Source organism: Camellia sinensis, chromosome 8 (genome assembly GCF_055761805.1).
Source record: "Camellia sinensis isolate YWXY chromosome 8, ASM5576180v1, whole genome shotgun sequence".
In the NCBI taxonomy this organism is placed as follows: Eukaryota; Viridiplantae; Streptophyta; class Magnoliopsida; order Ericales; family Theaceae; genus Camellia; species Camellia sinensis.
This window is the reverse complement of record NC_138968.1, coordinates 168110370-168132266: the sequence shown is the minus strand read 5'-3', so window position 1 is coordinate 168132266 and position 21897 is coordinate 168110370. Positions and strand designations below refer to the sequence as shown.

Below are 21897 nucleotides of genomic sequence, written 5' to 3'. Positions count from 1 at the left end.
TTTTTTATTTTTTACAAATGTATCCTAGCCGTACCCATATCTTACTTTTTTAGGTTTTGTTGTATCGCCGTATCCATATCGTATCGTATCCGTATCTCATATCCGTATCCGTGCTTTCTAGCCTGTAGCACAGAACCTAATTTTGGGGAAGCTATGAGTATGGAAGGTGTCACTGTCATATTTTGGTCTTTCTCTTGAAGAATAGGTGGCTAATTTAATGAGCCAACAGTGTTGTTTCTTAATAATACTGATATCTACCACACCGACTCTGGTTAAATGACAAATTTGATTTTGTTTGGAAGCAGGTTAGTTGCAAAGACCACACAACTGGAGAGTGAGAAAATGCAGAAGAAACTGAAGTCCAGAAACTTATGGAAGAAAATGTGAGGTAGACCGCTCTACTTGACAAAAAAGAGGCCCAGCTTTTGGCAATGAACGAACAATGCAAGGTGATGGCCTTGAGCGCTTTGAATATTTAGTTTGGTAGTAGGGTCTTGATTGCATGTTGCGTTAATGTGTTTTCTGCTCGGCCCACTTGCTGAACTTCCTTGGGAGTCGGCAAATAATATTGGGCCAGAAAATCTGCTTTCTTGAATGTACCATTAAGAGGAACGTGTGGAGCTCAAGCTTATTATTTAAAAATACTATTGTGCTGTGATGTTGTTGACTGGAGCCAAAAAGTTCTGTTGGTATGGGGTCAACACACCAGCATTTAATTTGTTGCTCTTCTTCTATTCCCTCCATCAATGACTCCGATTTCACACTTCTTGTTTTATGTACTGCGAGATTTATTTGGCTTTTTTTAAAATGATTTGTTTTATCAATATGCTATCTTCCGGAATCCTCGTGTAAGACTAGTAATCGTTTCTTTTCTCTTTCTTTATTTTTTTTTTCTTTTTTTTTTTTTGATAAGTAAACGAAAAAATGCTAGTAATGTAATTTAATTTTCATTGCCAAGCATATACTAGGAACTGAATGAATTTCATAAGGGAGGGCTATGCTCTTGCACACATGTTTTGTTCTTGAATAGATAATCGAACTGACATGTAAATTTATATTTGCTCTGAATCTGTGATACTACTCTTTTGAGGAGACAACTTACTTTTATTTCTCTATTTTATCTTAGAGTGAGTGTTGAATTTTAGTAGAAAAACAATATCATTGCCATTTGTTTTTCTAGATTATCCTCTTGAGGTGTTGTTGGAAACTGTCTCTCAACTCTTCTAGTTGATATGATTTTATTCTCTTCCTAGAAAACTTCTATTTTGCTGTTGATGGAAGCAAAGTTTTATTGATTCACCATCACAGCAGCACCTAGCTAAGTCAACTAATTTGTTAATGTTATTCCATTTTTGTTTTGTTTTTGTTTTTTTGTTTTTTTTAGTTTATATTAAGAGGCAAGTGCTGAATTGTGTGTTAGTGATGTAAATCAATATCATAATATCTCAGTAAGCTACATTTGGTGTTGAAATTCAAAAAAGAAAAGAAAAGGCATATCATGGTATCTGATAAGGGTTTACCCATGTTTGGTTGCTCAGAAAATTGGCCAAATTCTTTTGAATTATGCTTATTATAGTAGTAATATATATATATATATACCTTTGTTTGGGTTATGAGAAAATGGGCTGAAATATGAAAATGAGAACTTGATTATAAGTGGAATTGTTCTATCAAACTTAAGTACTTAGCTAATTTTGGAACTAAAAAACCTGTAAATGCATCCCTTGTTTGGCTGCTAAGAAAACAGGGAAAACTTAAGGAAGCTTAATTTTGAATGAATGCTATGTAGATAATAGAAAGAATACAATCAAGAAGTCAATGCTTTCAAATACAAATTGTTTTCCCAAATTTTAGGACTTGCATTTTGTCGGGTACCAATCGATTTATGAGTAAATTTGCAATTTTTTTTTTTTGGGGGGGGGGGTGATTTGCAGTTAATTTGCTAAAACCCTTCACTTGGTTGTTGAGAAATGGGTGAAATAATAAAAAACAAATGAGTTGCTGAACTATGAAAACCAGAACTTGACATCAAGTGCAACAATTCTATTGAAGTTCACTTGGTTGCAAGATATCTATATATCTGACAGCCGTATTTGAAAGTGACAGTTTAGAGAGAGTCTAGAGATTTTGAGCGAGAGTTCTAACCATATTTGAAAGTGATGGCTATTTTATTTTTATTTTTTGGGGTTTTTTTTCCAGCTATAAGTAGGTGATTGAAGGAGTGAGAAAAATAGCTCTACAGAAACTTGAATAGATCCCATTGATTGAGAGAAAAGGGAAGAGAAAAGCTTGAATACACAAGAAAACTCTCTCTCTCTCTCTCTCTCTCTCTCTCTCTCTCTCTCTCTCTCTCTGTGGTGCTATTATGCTACTCTCTTGTGGGACTTTTTTTTTCTATCTACATGTATTAACAACATATTGTTGTTGTCTTCAACTAGCAATTTTAGGCTAGTATAATTGGAATTTGCATTGTTTTATTATTGGGAAAAAAAGCTATAAAGAAAGAAAGACTAGAAGTAGAGGAGAGAAAGAGAGAGAGACAGAGACAGAGACAGAAACAGAGAGTGTAGGTAACATGGTTGCAACCATGTTTGCTTAGCCTTGGGCCCATTCAAGGTAAAAGGAAGCTGTTATATGACCTATCTATCTTTCTATGCCTTCATTCCATCTGTGTTTATTTTCATTCCCAGGATTCTCCCCCCCTCCCAAACAAAAAATAAATAAATAAATAATAAAAATCCAATTTGCTGTTTCTTATTGATATTAGTTCCTAATGATATGAGATTAGATTTTGCCCTCATTTTGTTTTTGTTTTTTTTTTTTGTTTTTTCTTTTTGGTGCAGTATCTGATATATGGAGTCGTCTTTGCAAAAGTCATATATTCAAGAATGCAAAAGGATATCTATATATCTGATAGCCGTCAAAAGATTGTTAGCGGCCACTTTATGTTAGCAATGAATTTACCTTCAATGTAATAGGTAAAATTACCTATTTACTTATGGATGGAAACTTATTACATTTTCTTTAATGACAACATAAGAAAATAATTAACATTCTTGAAAGTTTATTTGGCTTGGATTGAGATCTTCATCATATGCGTTTTAATCTATTATTTGTTAAATATGTAAATCTTAATTAAGCTTATATCTCAAGCATAGGATTTTTTTTATCACTCAAACACTCTAGTGCCTTTAAATTTTTTTTGATATGCAAAGCTCAAAATATTTTGCTAGTTTGTTTATGATATTTTTATATTGGTACTTTTGAAGCAAATGATGATGATGCATTGCTATTCTTTGCTTCTGCTATTGATGGATTAACTTTAACTCTAGGGATGCTACTTTAACATACAAAGCTGAGGCTTTGGAATTGCAGAGACAGCTTAGGCAACTACAGACTCAGTATGATACGCTCTCTGGTCAAGCTTCAGGTTTGATCCAAGGGAGAAGGGCACGAGTTGCGGCAACTTCTAGTGTGCTTAAGAATACCAATGTGATATCAAATATAATTCTTTTCTCTCTATTAATTTGATGAAACAGAGTACAATATATAGAGATACCAGAAAAACTATTTTACAATATTAAAGGCTACAATCTGTTGGTATGAGTTGTAAAGGAAAAGTGATATGTTGGCATGGGTTGTAAAGCAAGAGTGATATGTTGGCATGAGGTGTAAAGCAAGAGTGTGTTGGACTCACTCCAACACTCCCCCTCAAGTTGGTGTGTAGATGTCTTTAACACCTAACTTGTCAAGTGAGTCATTGAAGTTTCTACAGGAAACTGCTTTGGTAAGAATGTCAGCCAACTGATCTTCAGATTTAACGAAAGGGAACTGAATAATCTGCTCTTCCAGGTTTTGTTTGATGAAATGTCGGTCTACCTCCACGTGCTTAGTCCGGTCATGTTGAATTAGGTTGTGAGATATGTTGATGGCATCTTTGTTATCACAGAATAAATTCATTGCAAAATCGGGAGGAAAACAGACCTCTGTTAGCAAACCTCTAAGCCAAAGAAGCTCACATAATCCTTTTGCCATGCCTCGGAACTCAGCTTTAGCACTGGACAATGCCACTACCTTCTGCTTTTTACTCCTCCATGTAACCAAGTTTCCTCCCACAAATGTGAAGTAGCCTGAAGTAGACTTTCTATCCAAGATATTTCCAGCCCAGTCTGCATCCGCGTATCCTTCAATATTTAGATGAGCGTTCTTGGAGAACATTAGTCCTTTTCGTGGTGATGACTTTAGATAGCGGAGAATTCTAACTATGGCACCCATATGATCTTCACTCGGATTATGCATAAATTGGCTTACCACACCTACGGCGTAGGCAATGTCTGGACGAGTGTGAGATAAGTAAATGAGCTTTCCCACTAGTCTTTGATACCTCACCTTATCAGCAGACACTTGATCCGAATATTCTCCAAGCCTATGGTTCTGCACAATCGGCGTATCCACAGATTTACACTCTAGTAATCCCACTTCCGTCAATAAGTCTAGTACATATTTCCGTTGAAAGAGAAATATGCCTTTTCTTGACCTCGCCACCTCTATTCCCAGAAAATACTTAAGCCCACCCAAGTTCTTCATTTCAAATTCAGTAGACAATTGTTCTTGTAGCCTCGAGATCTCATCGGTGTCATCCCTAATAATTATCATATCATCCACATAGACTATTAATGCTGTCACCTTGCTTTGTCGATGTTTTAGGAAGAGAGTATGGTCAGAGTTACTTTGGCAATAGCCATACTTCTAAATCAGCCAAACCACGCTCGCGGTGACTGTTTTAGTCCATATAAAGCCTTCTCCAATTTACACACAATTTTGGTTCCAGCCGAACCTGTGTATCCTGGCGGAATATCCATGTATACCTCCTCGTCAAGGTTTCCATGAAGGAAAGCATTCTTCACGTCGAGTTGATGTAGTGGCCAGCCCAAATTTGCTGCAAGAGATAGCAAGACTCTAACGGTATTTAGTTTAGCTACTGGTGAGAAGGTTTCTGAGTAGTCTATGCCATACGTTTGGGTAAAACCCTTTGCCACAAGTCTCGCCTTGTATCGGTCAATTGATCCATCAGCCTTGTATTTTATAAAGAACACCCATTTGCATCCCACTATTTTTTTCCTTCCGGTAATAGGACCAACTTCCAGGTATTATTTTTCTTTAAGGCTTCTAGTTCTTCTTGTATTGCTTGCGCCTACTTTGGATCAGATAACGCCTCCTCAACACTACTGGGAATATGGCAGGAGGATAGTGTTTGAGTGAAAGTCTTGAGCGGCTTGGACAGACCTTGAGTAGACACATAATTTGTAATTGGGTACTTGGACTTTCTTTCCTCTTCATCTGGGCTGTATCTGTTTGGTGATTTCCCACGATTGTGTCTAAAAGGCAACACATAACCAATAGACGAATCCAAGATATTAGCATGTAAAGGTGCAGTAAGAGTACTTACCTCAGGGGCATTCTCAGGAGGATGAGGGTCTTCGGGTACTGAGGAGTGAGGGGACCGAGGATACCCTGTATTTCCTGGTTCTTCAGCTTCTTCATTTCCAAGTACTTCACGTCTCAACTCGACAGAGTCAATTTCTGGTGGTACCTCATGTGGTTCAACCTCTCGATTTCCAGTCCCATGCTTACCAATGGGGGCCATCAACCAATTCGTCTCTTCTACGTGAGGCTCTCCCTGAAGGGAAGAAGTGGATACCGAGGAAGGATAGAAATTCTTAGACTCAAGAAATGTAACGTCCATGGTGATATAGGTGCGGCGGGTAGTGGGATCATAGCACCGAAAGCCTTTTTGATGGTAACCATATCCCAAAAATAAGCACCGAACGGCATAGGGGTCCAATTTGGTACGTTGATTCTTGTGGAGGTGGACAAAAGCAACACACCTGAAAATTCTAGGAGGAAGCATCAATATTGAAGGAAGGGATATATAAGTAGAGAGAATGTGTAAGGAGGTTTGAAAGTGCAAAATTTTAGAGGGCATACGGTTGATTAAGTACACGACAGTAGCCGTTCCAGCCCCCCAATGGTAACTCGGCACCATTGCTCCAAGGAGAAGCGCACGAGATGTTTCCAAAATATGTCGATTTTTCCTCTCGGCGACACCATTTTGTTGTGGTGCTTGAGAGCATGAGGTCTCATAGAGGAGGCCATGGTGTTGGAAATAGGCCTGAAGTTGTTGGTTGATGAATTCGCCACCATTATCGGAACGAAGTATTTGGATCTTGGAAGAGAATTGAGTCTGAACCATGGCATGAAATGCTTGAAAAATGGTGAAAACTTCGACTTTGGTTTAAAGCTGATAGAGCCATGTCATCCGAGTACAATCGTCGACAAAAATTACAAACCAACGATGACTAGAGGAAGTAGTGATTGGAGATGGTCCCTACACATCGAAGTGTATCAATGTAAATGGAGTATTCTCTTTATTCAAGCTAACTGGATAAGAAACTCGGTGGCTTTTAGCCTTGATACATGTATCACATTTAAAGTCGACATGCTGTAGACGAGAAAATAAAGACGGAAGTAGATACCGGAGATAGCCAAAGGATAGGTGCCCCCAAACACCTATGCCATAGCCAAATCTGTTATTCATGGCTACTGGTTGGATGGTGAGTGTGATTGGCTCTGCCTGGGCTGAAGTCATCAAGGTAGTACAGTCCCCCCCTCTTAGTACCACGCCCAATAATCTCCTTGCTGAGAACATCCTGAAGAAGACAAAAGGTAGAGTATATCAGGACAGCACAATTAAGCTCTTCAGTAACTTGACTCACAGACATCAACTTGTTGGAAAGAGATGGAACAAGAAGTGTGTGAGCTAGAGAGAGAGAGGGAGACAGGGGCACGATTTCAGCCCCTGTGACTGGGTAAGTTGCACCATTGGCATTGGCAATGCAAGTCCTCTGTGGCTGAGTTGTGTTGGAGAAGTCATTTGGATCAAATGTCATATGATCCTTTGCGTCGAAGTCGATAATCCAAGCATCATCATTCCGAGTAGCAAAGCTACAGAAAACTTGACCACAATTACTTGGATCTGGGGTTGAGGTAGAGAGTGCAGCCATGGGAATAAGGGAAAATTGAGATTCAGCCGTGACCACCGCTGCTCGACCTGGGACGTCCGCAGTTACAGGAGCATCCCGTTTCTTTCGGGCTTGTAAATCATGCCACCAGTCTAGGTAGCCATGTAATTTGAAACAAATTTCCCGGGTATGTTTTGTACTCCCACAGTGAGTGCACTTATTCCCATCAGAATGACCTTTGAAACGTGAGGAGGACCCAGACTTGAGCACAATTTGTGGCTGGCCAGATTTCATGCCTTTGATGGTCATGACAACACCACTAGGCACTGCTTCTGCTCCTGATATCATCACAGATTTTCGGAGATCTTCCTTTCGAATGTAAGCATAAGCCTGCTCAATTGAAGGAAAAGGTTTTAGGCGAAGAACATCACTCCGAACATGATCCAATCGATCATCTAGTCTGTCAAGAAAAGTGTAGACTCGCTCCTCCTGTAAACTGGAGTTGTAGCTTTGTATGTCACTTGTACATTTCATTGGATTCAGTCGACGAAAATCGATTTCTCGCCACAAGCCCTGTAGATCGTTATAGTATTTTTCTATAGATCCGCCTGCTTGTTTCATTCGAGATACACGACGTCTGAGCTCATATACTTGCGAGGTGTCAGTGCCATCGAAGTAGGTTGTGGCAGCAGAATCCCATACCTGATTAGCCATTGGGTAGCGAATAAAGTTCACGACCAAGGAATGGTCCATGGAGTTGATCAACCAGCCTTTCACCATGGCATTCTCAGTGCGCCATTTATGAAAGGAGGAATCGGTTTCTGGTGGTTGGGGGTTGTCTCTATTGATGTATCTCAGTTTGTCTTTTCCTGAGATGTACATCTCAACAACCTGGGACCATAATCCATAATTGGAACCATCCAACTTGATGCTAATTGGAACCATCGGGGAATCAGTGATGGAAGAGGAAGAGGTCTGAACCTTTGACAAAACCTCCGTCATTTTTTATGTTAGATTATCAAGGATGGTTTCAGTGGGTTCAGCCATGGAGGCCGAGGCAAATCTGAATCCTTGTCTGATCAAAAAACAAGGAACCCAAGATCTTGCTCTGATACCATATCAAATATAATTCTTTTCTCTCTATTAATTTGATGAAATAGAGTACAATATATAGAGATACCAGAAAAACTATTTTACAATACTAAAAGCTACAATCTGTTGGTATGAGTTGTAAAGGAAAAGTGATATGTTGGCTTGGGTTGTAAAGCAAGAGTGATATGTTAGCATGAGGTGTAAAGCAAGAGTGTGCTGGACTCACTCCAACATGTGAGACTTAAAGACACTGTTAATCAGGTGATTGAGCCAGTATTTTCTACAGATTTGAATCAATTTGTGTTCCAGGGGTTAGATAGGGGGCAGGAAATTTCTATCTATATTTAGTTGTGCTTTGTTATAGATCCCTTTATTGGATTTGATGGAGAGTTTTCCTTTTGTTCCAGCTAAGGTCCAGTCGAATTTTTTTTATTGATATTATACTGTTGTGCGTAATTCTTGGGATTGTTGCTTATCTGTACAAGTAAGTTTCACCCTCTCTCAATGGAAAGTAAACACTTCATCACATTTTGTTAGTATCTAACATGCTTAATGGACTGTAGAAAATAATTTCATGCATAGAAGGGTGAACTTGTTATTAGACACAAAAAAAACTAAACTGAGTGCATAGTTAATTTGGTTGGATTTTCATGCAGACAAGAAATGCAACAGGGTTAGTTGTTTTAGTTACTACCACGGGTTTAGGTGCCTTAACACATACGTTGGGCACCCTTGTTCCTGTGATAAGAGCAAGTGGATTTGCTACAGCTACAGCTGCAACTGCTACATGAACTGTTGCCGGTAGTTTTAGATAATCTCTTAATAGTTATTGATATGTTTAGAAGGTTAGATATGCATAGTTTTGGATGGTTTAAACTTTTTGTACAATTTAGAACTGAAGAATATAGTTTTCGAATGTTTGGAATGTATAGATAATTGTTGAATGTTTATAATTTAATGATATAGTTTCTTTTTGATGTTTCAAATAATATTTTGGTGGTTGATTGATATTTTGTGATGCTTGTTTGTAATATTTGTTAGATTATACAAAATTGGTCAAATAGAACCTGTTGAACTCTTTTTTTTTTTTTTTTTTTAAAGTTGCATATTCTACGGCAAGCATAATAAGTCGTTGTATTACATATTTTACGATGTGCAATCAACGTCATTATTTGTCTCACTAATTAACAGTGTGCAAAAGTAGTCATAAAAAAAGTAACAACAATGCACAAAATCTGCCATTAAATAGTTTTTAACGGCGTACTATAGCATGTTATAGAAAAAGTAACAACGACGCACAAAATCTACCGTTAAATAATTTTTAACGGCGTACGAAGCATGTCGTTGAAAGTGAATGATTTTCCATGATTGGTCATAATATGACATGCACTGCACGTCGTAGAATAAAAACCCTTTTTTGTTGTAATAATCGAGTTTTTGAAATCGTATCAATTTTCCCTCTGTTGTCACATTTAAAACAGAGAAGGTTAAAAAAAATTATATTTTGACCTCAAATTTTAAAAGAAAGATGCAGACTCATTCTTTTTTACCAGCAAACCACCACCACCAACTACCATTTCAAGCCCTTCATCTCTTTTGTCATAATTCCGTTTTACCTTATTTTTTACGTTGTTGAATTCAACTCATGGCCTAATTTTCATATCACCTCTCACACGTCTCTGTCTTCCTCTTTTTGCATGTCGTCAGAACTCCGAAAGTTGATAATAATAAAAAAAAAAACTTTTTCTCGTTTCTGACTTTTCTTTGAGTCATCTTTCGGACTTCACATCTTGCTCGATTCGTGGTGGTTATACTTCATTCTTTCACCATTCTCTTCACCTCACTTCCTATTTTGTCTTACAATACCTCGCTTTCTCACTTCTTTGTGTAATGGGCGGTTTTGGTAAGCCAAAAGCTGTCCAAAAACTAACTTTGAGAATTCTAAAAAATTCATCTTTTGTTTCTTTTTCCTCCATCTTCTTTATTTTTCTTCTTCTTCACTTATAACATGATGTGGAGCATAGTTCTAGGTGGTAATAGAGTTGGTGATAGTAGTGGTGGCAATTCGGCATTGACAACGGAACTCGCGGTGATGGTGGTCGTGGAGCTTGATGGTGGTGGTAATGGAACTTGGTTGTGAATGAGGTGGCTTTGGTGTTGAAAGGTGGTGGTGATAGTGATGCTCATGGTGGCGGTAATGGAGTTCGGTGGCAATAAAAATGGTGATTTGGGTGGTGATGTTGGTGAAGTTGATGAAGGTGATAAAGTCGATAAAGAGATGATATGTATATATAGATAGATTAAAAATTAATATATATATATGTATATAGACAAATGATATATAGGTACATTTCCTCTGATCCATAATTGTGACGGTGCTGTTCGGATCCGTGGGGCTCACCATAAGTCTCATTTCGATGATCTAAACTGTTCATTTCATTGGATCCGTGAAGCTTGCTATAGATGATTTGAACGATTTGTTTTGTCGAGTACTTTATGTATATTATTTTTAAAAAAATAGATCGATCTAATAATTATAATCTATTAAATTTATTGTGTTGTCACCAAAAAAAAAAAAATAATAACAATTGTGTTTTTAAAAATAAATAATTTTTTCTTTTGTGTGATAAGTTATATAAATTAAATATATTACGATCATCTAATTTATTTAATTTTTAAGTATTAAAAAGGAAAGAGAAAAAAGCCTCCTCCAGACGAAAAGGCACAAAGACATTTGTTTCAGCTTTTCAGAGCCAACTTATGGCTTTTAGCTTTGAAAAAGTTATTTTGGACTGTTTGATTAAACTTATTTCAAACAGCTTCTGATTCTAACAACTTATTTTAACTCAAAAAAGCTGATTTTGAGAAGCTGCTCACCCCTTGTTTCTGATTATCAGCTTCTGCTATGGACATGTTAATTTATGGTTATACTCTTAAATTTTTTTATTTTTTATTTTTTATTTTTTTTAAAATAGAAAATGACTCAAATGGACTATAGATTATTATTATTATTTTTTATGAGAAATGTAGACAAACAAAAAATAAAAATTAATTAAAAAAGTTATTTCACAGCTTATTTAACAAACACTACTCAGCAACTTAAATTTATAATCCAACAACTACACCAAACAGATTAACAACTTCTGATTAAAGCCATAATCTATAATCTATTAAGTTATAATTTATAAGTTGTTTTAACAGCTACACCAAACGGGCCTAATTTCAACCGGGGGCACCATGACATTTTAAACCATCAGATATTGACCTTGACATGTTTACGTTGACTTGAGACAAGAAGGACATGTTTGGTTCTTTTTTAGAATCATAATATCAATTAAAATTTTTAAAACACTTTTCAAAATTCATATGTTAGATAATGTCTCAATGGGACCACATAATTAAATGTGGTGTTATCATTTATAAGAAGCCTACAATTTAAGTGATTCAATTTAGTTAATAGGCTTAAGGGTATATGTATTATGGACCTAATGTGTAGATACTAGTTGTATAATTTCTATTTCTATGAGGGGCAGAAATAGAAATTAAAACATATTGATTAAAGTTGGTTTTCATTACCTTTCAGTTTTAAAACCAATAATAATAATGGTTAATTTATTGGTTTTTATTACCTTTCAGTTATGAAACTAATAATGGTTAATTTATTAGTTTTTATTACCTTTCAGTTATGAAACCAATAATGGTTAATTTATTGGTTTTCATTACCTTTCAGTTATGAAAACCAATTACAACCTTTAAAAGGTTATGGTCCATATTCCTTCCCAAGAGTGAAAAAACAAGAATACTGTTTTGTTTTCTAAATCCTCTCAAGGAGAAACATAAGGCACATAAGGGAAAGGATTAGAAGACTCTAACAAAGTCAATATTAAGGTTTTATTGACAATCAGACGCTTCCGTTTAACCGTTCATCAATGGATTCAGGTATGTCATTTTGTCTTGATCTCTTGATAATACACATGGTAAATGATCCAAAGTGTAAGGTTTATGTTCTGAAATTTTATGTTTACATCATAATCAATATACAATTTAAAATTACACAAAACTCAATTTAAAAATTATTTTGAAATCTCAAAACCAAATACACAATTTAAAATTTAATTTAAAACTCTTTTCAAAATTCAAAATCAAACTATTTTCAAAACTCTATTTTAAAAAAAAAAAATTAAATGTTTATTTTATTTTATTTGTTAAAATTATTTTTAGAATCATGATTTGAGTGTGGAATTGTGTTTTGAGTTATGAGTTTTTAATTGAGAAAATTTGTTTGGTTATGAATTTTAAAAAGAGTTCTAAATTGTATTTTGAAATTTTTTAGATTTGTTTTTTTTTTAAATATTTAAAAAAATTCTTAAATTTATTTTTGTAAGATAAGTATTTATATTTTAAAAATTTTATTTATTTATTTATTTTAATGTGCATTATATTTCGTACATTTATGTGTTATATTTTTTAAAAAATTAAAAAATATATTTTTTTTATTTTAAATATTTTTTATTTTGTATTTTATTTTATAAATATATTTTTAAATATTTTAATTTTTAGTTATATGTTTGGTTATGATATGAGTGTAGAGTTTTACAAGTAGTATGCAGTGTTTGGTTATGAGTTTTAAAAATAATTTTTGAATTGAGTTTTGAGATATGTGTTTCGTTATAATTTGAGTGTAGAGTTGTATTTTGAATTTAAAATATTAAAATTAAAAAAATTAAAATATTTACAAAATAAAATAAAATATTTAAATTTTCTTAAACATTTTTTAATATTTAAAAAAATAAATTCAAAAACTCAAAACTCAAAATACAAGTCAAAGTATAACTCAAAACCCTTTTCAAAAGTTGAAATACAACTCAAAATATATTTCAAAACTCATAATTAAATAAATTTTTTTCCTTTAAAATTTAGCTTACAATTTCATACTTAAATCACAACTCCACGTTCTAATTATAAATCAAAAACTAAACTAAAAGGTGGCCAAAATTCAAAAAAACTGTAATGGTCAAGAATGGTCACTATTGCGTTCAAAAAAAAAGAAGAAAAGGATGGTCACTATCGAACTCGAATTATGCGATCATCGAAATGTAGATACATATAGGCTATAAACAAAATGTCAACCCCAGAAAATTGGATAGTCTGTATCGATGCTACAACCTTTGATCTCGGGACTAACGGAGTCGAATCGAACCAGACTGTTTCCGAGTTACGCGATCTGCCATTTGTGCGTCTTCAATCTCTCTCTCTCTCCATCGATGCATACATACATATATGTGTATCTGTATATATATATGAAGAACACAGTGATCAGTTCGGGCTGTTGGTGAAGTCCTCTGATTTGTTTGTTGTTTGTAGAGTTGTGGAATTGTGTTCAGTTGTCTGTTCTTGCTTTCAATTTTTCTCTGCCATTGATTTGAATGGATTTGTAGATTGATAATTGAGAACAAATATAGTATTTTGTTTACTTGTTAGTTCATGTATGTATGCATGTAATGTATTTACCGTATGTATATGGGGCTGGACGCTTTCGATACTTTATTTATGTGCAAACTATATTGGTCTCTTTTATTTCAATTGACTTGATTTTAATCTTGAATTTTTTTTATTTTGTCTTAACTACTCTTATTGAATACAATTGGTACCATTTTTTAATAAAAAAAATTACGGACATAAGGGCATGATTTTAAAGACAAAATTATAAGTTTGCTTAAGTTAACCTCAACCAATTTTGTGATAATTTTTTGTCACAAAGATATTATCAATTAGACTAAATTGACACAAAATCTAAAATTAAGGGTCGAAATTGAGACAATTAAAAGTGTAGGGACTAAAATGACACAAGAAACAAAATGCAGGATTACCAATGTAATTTGTCCTTTATTTATCTGAAATAGGAAGGGTTAATTGTAAGGTTGAGCACCGGATCGACCGACCCGCCAACCTGAACACTTTTGGGTGGATGCGTGACACGTAGCAGGCGGGGTGCTGGCCCAAATTATTTGTTTTCGCGAGTTCGAGTTGGGTTGCAGTTAATCTGCCAAAACACCCACTTAACCCGACCCGAAGGGTTAGGATTTACCTCCGGTTCTCACATGGAGGGGTATGTGGGGTCAGCACGGGTTCTTGTTTTGATAATTCTTACTATTTATTTTGTAAATCTCTTCGTGTATATATCATTTATGGAAAAAAAATTAAGTCGATCCAATAATCGTAACTTTTTCATTTTTTTCATAGATGATAGACACGAAGAATGTTATAAAATGAACGACTCAAATCATCAAAATGGAATCTGTGGTAGACGCCGCGCGCCCAAACATCCCGTCCCGTTCAAATTATGGACCGGAGGGAAACTTTTTCTTTTACTCGTTCTTTTCTTGTTCCATATAGCAAATTTTATATTTTCTTTTGGGAAGGGATGGCTGTTGGAGACCTTATTGCTTGTTAGATAAATTAGGTGAGATCAATTTCGAAGACTGACATGAAGATTTCACTTCTGCAGATTTGATGTTGAATAAGCCTTCCACCGTAGCTTAGACTAAGAATAGTTTTGAGGGATCTGCTCTGTGTTCCTTTTTCAAACTCAATGGCTTGTGAGTTGATTCCAAAAAGGGCATATTGGGTTGGTAGCTTTCAGCTATACAGTTCTTGTTTCACAAGCCTGCAATGGCTTTTATCCTTCAGAAAACTACATACATACATATTCAACAGGCGACGAAATATATGCCAAAGTTAATTCATTGACCTCTATTGAAACTGCGCTTCCCATCAGCTATTACAGCCTCCCGTACTGCATACCCCGTACAGGAATAAAGAAAAGTGCAGAGAATCTTGGATAACTCCTCATGGGAGACCAGATTCTCAACTCTCCATACTGTTTTCGAATGAATGTCAATGAATCTGCTGCTAATGGTGATCTTTATCTTAGCTGGTATTGTTTTTCTTATATGTTTACGGACAGTCAGAAGTGATTTGACAATGTATGAGGAATTGGACAAAAAAGCGCAAGTACAAATGAACAAGCAGCTTTCAGGCTGGAGGCTTGTTGTGGGCGATGTGTTGAGAGAACCAAATCACTCAAAGCTACTATGTGTGATGATTGGAGACGGGGTTCAGATCACTGGGACAGCTGTTGTTACTATTGTATTTGCTGCCTTTGGTTTCATGTCACGAGCTTCTCGTGGAATGTTGTTGACGGGGTATGATAATTTTTTATCTTTTCCTGGGGACTATTGCTGGTTATGCTGCTGTACGCTTGTGGATAACGATCAAGGGGACTTCAGATGGTTGGAGGTCAGTTGCCTGGTTGGTTGCATGCTTCTTCCCTGGAATTTGTTTTGTTATCCTCACTGTGCTGAATTTTATTCTCTGGGATAGCAAAAGCACCCGTGCAATTCCCATTTCTCTTTATTTTGTTCTCCTATCTATCTGGTTCTGCATTTCAGTGCCACTCACCCTTCTGGGAGGTTTCTTAGGAACGCAAGCTGAGCCTATTCAGTACCCTATACTAACCAGCGAAATATCAAGAGAGATCCCTGCACACAAATATCCATCATGGCTTCTGGTTCTTGGGGCTGGGACCCTTCCATTTGGAACAATATTCATTGAACTTTTCTTCATCCTCTCTAGCATCTGGCTCAGGATGTTCTATTATGTCTTTGGATTCCTTTTTGTTGTCTTCTTGTTGTTGGTCATCATATGTGCAGAAGTATCTGTGGTCCTTACCTACATGCATCTCTGTGGTGAGGATTGGCAGTGGTGGTGGAAAGCATTATATACATCAGGTTCCATCGCTCTCTATGTGTTCCTCTAGTCCATCAATTACCTGATTTTTGACCTTCAGGGCTTGAATGGGTCGGCTATACTTTATCTTGGGTATTCACCGATCATGGCCATTGCGATCATGCTATCTACCGGCACTATTGGCTTCCTCACATCGTTGTATTTTGTCCAGTACCTTTATTCATCGGTGGAGATTGATTCCAAATGTATATTTGCTAAGTCCCATGGGCCAGTTTAACTCTCCTGGTGCAAGGGGTCAATCCAACATTTTGCTTTGCAAAATTTGGCTTGCTACATTATCATGTTGCACAACATCAACAGGTTACAGATTTTAATAAAGTTGAAGTTATGATTTAGCTGTCTCATTCTCATTGTGTTCTGTTTTTTTTTTTTTTTTGGTTGCCCCTCACCTGTCAATGTACTGGAAACTAAATGTAATCAATTGAACTTTCTATCATAGTATGCTCTTTGGATTTTATGTTGAAAAGAAAGGTAGGTTATATAATTATATTGCAATTGGTGTTGTTCGTTTTATTGACTATATGATGCAGCCCTCTGTTTGCCTGGACATCTCCACAGTAATGTGGTTTCCATGGTATTTTTATTTCGAAATAATACATCCAACGTTATAATTTTAAAATCATCACTGTTTTATTATTTTGGATGAGATTTATATGAATTAGACACATTGTATACACTTGTAAAAAAAATAAATTATGTATCATTATTTTTTTAATCACTCTGTTTGATTTTGAATTTTCAAATACAGTTTGAATTTTATTTTTCGTATTTTGTCATATCTAGTGAATTTTTAAAATATTTAAGTCAATTTTTTTCAATTTTTTTATATGTACCTAAAAAATAAAATAATTGTGGAGAGAAATCCTATAATAATAAATACAAAAAATTAAGAAAATGAACTGAATTTATATATATATATATATTTCATTTAATGAATTTTTTAAAATATTTTTTCTTCAAATATTTTACTTTTTATGTGCATGTAAAAAGTACAAAAAAATTTTTTTGATTAAAATATTTAAATAATTCACTTAAGACAAAAATATACAAAATTCTCAAAATTTGTATTTGAAGACTTAAAACCAAAATGTATTAATATTTTGTATCTTGTACTATGTTTTGGATGAAGGGCGGACCTGGCGTAGCGTGAAGCTACCCCTTGGTGACCTGGTGGTCACAAGTTCGAGTCGCAGAAACAGCCTCTCTGCTTGCGAGGATAAGGCTGCGTATATCAACTCTTCTCCAGACCTCGCTGAAGCAGAAGTTTCGTACACGGAGAGTACATCGTTTTACTATGTTTTGGATCTTTTATTTGACTTTAGAAAGGAATATGAGAAGTATTAGAAATTACTTGAATCAAATTATTTTTTTACTGGAAACTATGTTTTCCTCACCTGTCATGTATTGGGGGTACATTCTTTTACTATGTTTTCCTCACCTGTCATGTACTGGATACTAAATTTAATCAAATGAACTTTCTATCCTAGTATGCTCTTTGGATTTTATGCTGAAAAGAAAGGTAGGTTATATTGCAATTTGCTCAGCTAGTGTTTTTTTTTTTTTTTATTTCGAAATAATACATCCAACATTATAATTTTAAAATTATCGCTGTTTTATTATTTTGGATGAGATTTTTATGAATTAGTCACATTGTAATACATTTGTATTAAAAAAAATTATGTATCATTATTTTTTAATCATTTTGTTTGATTTTGAATTTTCAAATACAGTTTGAATTTTATTTTTCGTATTTTGTCATATTTAGTGAATTTTTTTTTAATATTTAAGTCAATTTTTTTTCAATTTTTTTATATGTACCTAAAAAATAAAATATTTGTGGAGAAATCTTATAATAATAAATACAAAAAAATATGAAAATGTACTAAATTTTTATATTTTTTTGCATTTAATGAATTTTTAAAAATATTTTTTCTTCAACTATTTTACTTTTCCTGTGCATGTAAAAACGTACGCAAAAAAAAAATTTGATTAAAACATTTAAATAATTCACTTAAGACAAAAATACACGAAAAAACAAAATTCTCAAAATTTGTATTTGAAGACTTAAAACCAAAATGTATTAATATTTTGTATCTTGTACTATGTTTTGGATCTTGTATTTGACTTTAGAAAGGAAAATGAGAAGTAATTGAAATTACATCAAATTATTTTTTTATGGGTAATTAAAGAAGAATGATTTATTAGAGTAATATTTGTTTATGGTTTTCTTATTTTTCATTCTAATGAGACAAAAGTAACAAATAGTCTCTCTCATTTTATTTCTCCTTTCTTTCTTTATCTTTAATTTAATTTTTTCTTTATAAATTTAAATTTGTAAACTTTATTTGTTTTGTATTTTTTTTTTGATCGGCAAAAAAGAAGCTTTATTGATGGAAAAACATAACTAGTACGATACTTACATCAATAAAGAAGAAGGTGCAAAAAAACATCATAGTGAAACATTTAGATCACAGTGAAACTTTATTTGTTTTGTATACTGTTCGCGGCTCCCAAAACAAACTGTAACAAATTCATAGAAGAAATTCTGTTCAAGGCCTTCATCAAGCCACATCATTAAAAAACCAGCACAACATTATGATCAAAGCCGGAAACAGCTTGCAAAACCTCAGAACCTTCCAAATATTCAACTAACTTTGGCTCATCTTCACCAATGGATACCACTGCCCCAAACCCATACCTGCCTTTTAGATGTGACATCACAGCAACAGAATGCGCATGGAGCAGTGGGTGGTTCTCCGGGCCATCCCTCCCGAGCTGAGTACTCTGGTTCCATCTCCGAGGCACAATGCCCGTGGTATCTTTTGCGTCGTCCGACCTTGCAATTTGGCTCATGTCCAAAGAATGGCCAAGTCTTGATGCAATTGAAATAGGACGGAAACTTTGTGTTGACAGGCAGCATTCCCAAATCTTGAATTACTTTGCCCAACTGGCTGTACATATTGCTCCCGCTGCTTAATAGAGTGCCATCACCCACTACAAGAATTTACACAATTGCCGACCACTTTTGCCAACCAAAAAAATTTTAGTCGCAAAAAAATGACATTTGGTAACCAAATATTAATTAGTCGCGAATGATCATTATTTTTGGCGACCAAATATTATTGGTCGCAGAATGTTATATTTTGGCGACCAAAAAATGGGTTGGTCGCAGAAAGTGGTATGCTTTTGCCGACCAACTACAAATTTGGTCGCGGAAGGTCACATTTTTTTTGGCGACCAAAAATTTGGTCGCCAAAAACTTATTTTCAGCAACCAAAAAAATTAGTCGCCAAATTAGTACTTTTAGCGACTAATATTTTAGTCGCCGTTGATTGAGATTTGGCGACTAAAAATATTTGTCGGCGAAGGTATTTTTTTTTGCGACTACTATGGTCTTTTGGTCGCCAAAAATTATTTTTTTCTTTGGCGACCAAAAATTTGGTCGCCAAAAACTTATTTTCAGCGACCAAAAAAATTAGTCGCCAAATTAATACATTTAGCGACAAATATTTTAGTTGCCGTTGATTGAGATTTGGCGACTAAAAAGATTTGTCGGCGAAGGTACCTTTTCTGCGACTAATATTTTCGTCGCCAAATATTAATGAAATTTTTTTACTTTTGATCTTTGCCGACCAAAAATGTGGTCGGCAAAATACTTATTTTTAGGGACAAAAAAACATTTTGTTGGCAATAAAGTTAAACAATTTCAAAAACACAGATTCATGTTTTTGGTGGGAATACACTCTTACATTACCGCCCAATTTATTTTCTATCAATATGTACATAGACCCAAATAAGTTCAGTCTCTTGCTCTCTCTGTTTCTCCACTACTACAAAAATAGTTAAAGATCACACTTTGACAAAAAAAAAAAAAAGATCTCATTTTTATTGGAAGTGTGATAAAAAAAATTAGATTGATATTTTAATCACACTTAATTTGATTGAGTGTGATAATATTTATTTTTTATGTCACTTTTCAATTAAGTGTGATTATATATACACTACTACTTTTTAATAACAATTTTTAAACAAGTGTGATTATATATATATTTTTTAATCACACATTCTAATTAAAGTGTGATTATTTATATATTTTTTAATCACACCTTCTAATTAAAGTGTGATTATATATACACTACTACTTTTTAATCATACTTTTTAAATAGGTGTGATTATATATATATTTTTTACCCACGCATTCTAATTAAAGTGTGATTATTTATATATTTTTTAATCACACATTCTAATTAAAGTGTGATTATATATACACTACTACTTTTTAATCACACTTTTTAAATAAGTGTGATTATATATATATATATTTTTTAATCACACATTTTAATTAAAGTGTGATTATATATACATTACTACTTTTTCATCACACTTTTTAAATAAGTGTAATTATATATATATATATTTAATCACACTCCCTAAATAGGTGTGATTGTATAAAATATTTCAATTTGATTTTTATATAAAATATACAATTCCCAAATCCGCGCCTCTATTCTACCCATGAATGATAGAGACAACTTACTACTAGAAAAGGAGACTTTAGACACAAAACTTTTTCACCCATTTTTTCATCTTCCTATCTCTCTGTCTCTGTCTCTCTTCTCTCTTCTCTCTCTGTCTCTCTGTCTCTCTCTCTCTCATCACTCTTCTCTGTCTGTCTGTCTGTCTCTTTCTCTCTGTGTCTCTGTCTCTCTTATTTTTCTCTCTCTCACTCATCACTCTTCTCTGTCTGTCTATCTATCTATCTCTCTCTCTATTTTTCTCTTTGTGTCTCTCGTCCATCTCTCTTCTGTCTATTTCTCTCATCTCTCTCTTCTCTATCTCTCTTCTCTTTATCTCTCTCGTTCATCTCTCTCTGTCTCTCTCTCGTTTATCTCTTTTCGCTCTTTTTTTCTCTTCTCTCTGTCTATATCTTTTCACCCGTTTTTTCATCTTCCTCTCTCTCTCTTCTCTTTCTCTCTCTTACTCATCACTCTTTTTCTTTCTGTCTATATGTCTCTCTCTCTCTCTGTGTCTCTCACTCATCTATCTCTTCTCTCATCTCTTTTCTCTCCCTGTCTCTTCGCTCATCTCTCTCCTTTCTATCTCTCTCATCTCTCTCTGTCTCTCTCGCTCATCTCTCTTCTCTCTATCTCTCTCTCTCCCTCTCGTTTATCCCTCTTCTCTCTATGTCTCTCTTGCTCATCTCTCTTCTCTCTATCTCTCTTTCTGTCTCTCTCGTTCATCTCTCTTCTCTCTTTGTCTCTTTTTCTGTCTCTCACTCTCTATCTCTTTATCTTTTTGTCCCTCTCTCTCTCTTCTCTTTCTTTCTCTCTCTCTCTCTCTCTCCCACTATGTTGGCGTTGCTCACTCTTTCCATTCCGTCCTCTCTATTTACTGAGCTCCCTCTCGATTTATCTATCCACTACAAGAAAATGCACTTTTAGCGACCACTTTGTCTCTCTCCCGTTCATCACTCTGTCTTTGTCTCTCTCTCTCTTTCTCTTTCTCTTCTCTATCTGTCTCTCACTCATCTCTCTCTCTCTCTTTCACCACCCATCTCCTTTACCACCTTCACCACTACTGCAAACGCCATTCTACTACCACCATTACTACCACTGTCGCCACTTCACCTCTACGACTACCACCTCACTGTTGGTGCCTCTCTCTCTCTCCTAAACACCCACTGCACCAGCTGGGCTCATCCTCCTTCTCCTCCACTGGTGCCTCCCCCGGATCCGAAAGATCGTTGAGATCTGAATCAAATTTGAGTCATCGTCTCGATTCCTGATCTCTCTCAAGCTTCTCTCTACCATACCCCTCGAAACAAGCTAAACCCTAACCTAACCGCTCAATCTCGACCCTCAATTGAAGTCCTCTCACCCCCTCTCGAGCCCCAATTTGCCATGAAATCAACCAAATGCGCTTGCATTGTCGGAGTCGCGCTCAATTGCTACTTCAAACAGATCTCTCAGATGCC

The 21897-nt window shown here is 34.9% G+C and overlaps 1 protein-coding gene and 1 pseudogene across 2 annotated transcripts; one reads left to right on the top strand and one right to left on the bottom strand.

Annotated features, from left to right (window-relative positions):
* Positions 1-6590: 6590 nt before the first annotated feature.
* On the bottom strand, positions 6591-8024 carry LOC145798273 (uncharacterized). The gene has a single exon (XM_082885782.1). It carries the CDS (start codon positions 8022-8024, stop codon positions 6591-6593), a length of 1434 nt encoding a protein of 477 aa, XP_082741908.1.
* A 6535-nt stretch (positions 8025-14559) lies between these two features.
* On the top strand, positions 14560-17694 carry LOC114308939 (transmembrane 9 superfamily member 12 pseudogene; annotated as a pseudogene). The gene is made up of 2 exons (XR_014337253.1): positions 14560-16223; positions 17053-17694. The product of XR_014337253.1 is annotated as a transmembrane 9 superfamily member 12 pseudogene (transcript).
* The last annotated feature ends 4203 nt before the right edge of the window (positions 17695-21897 follow it).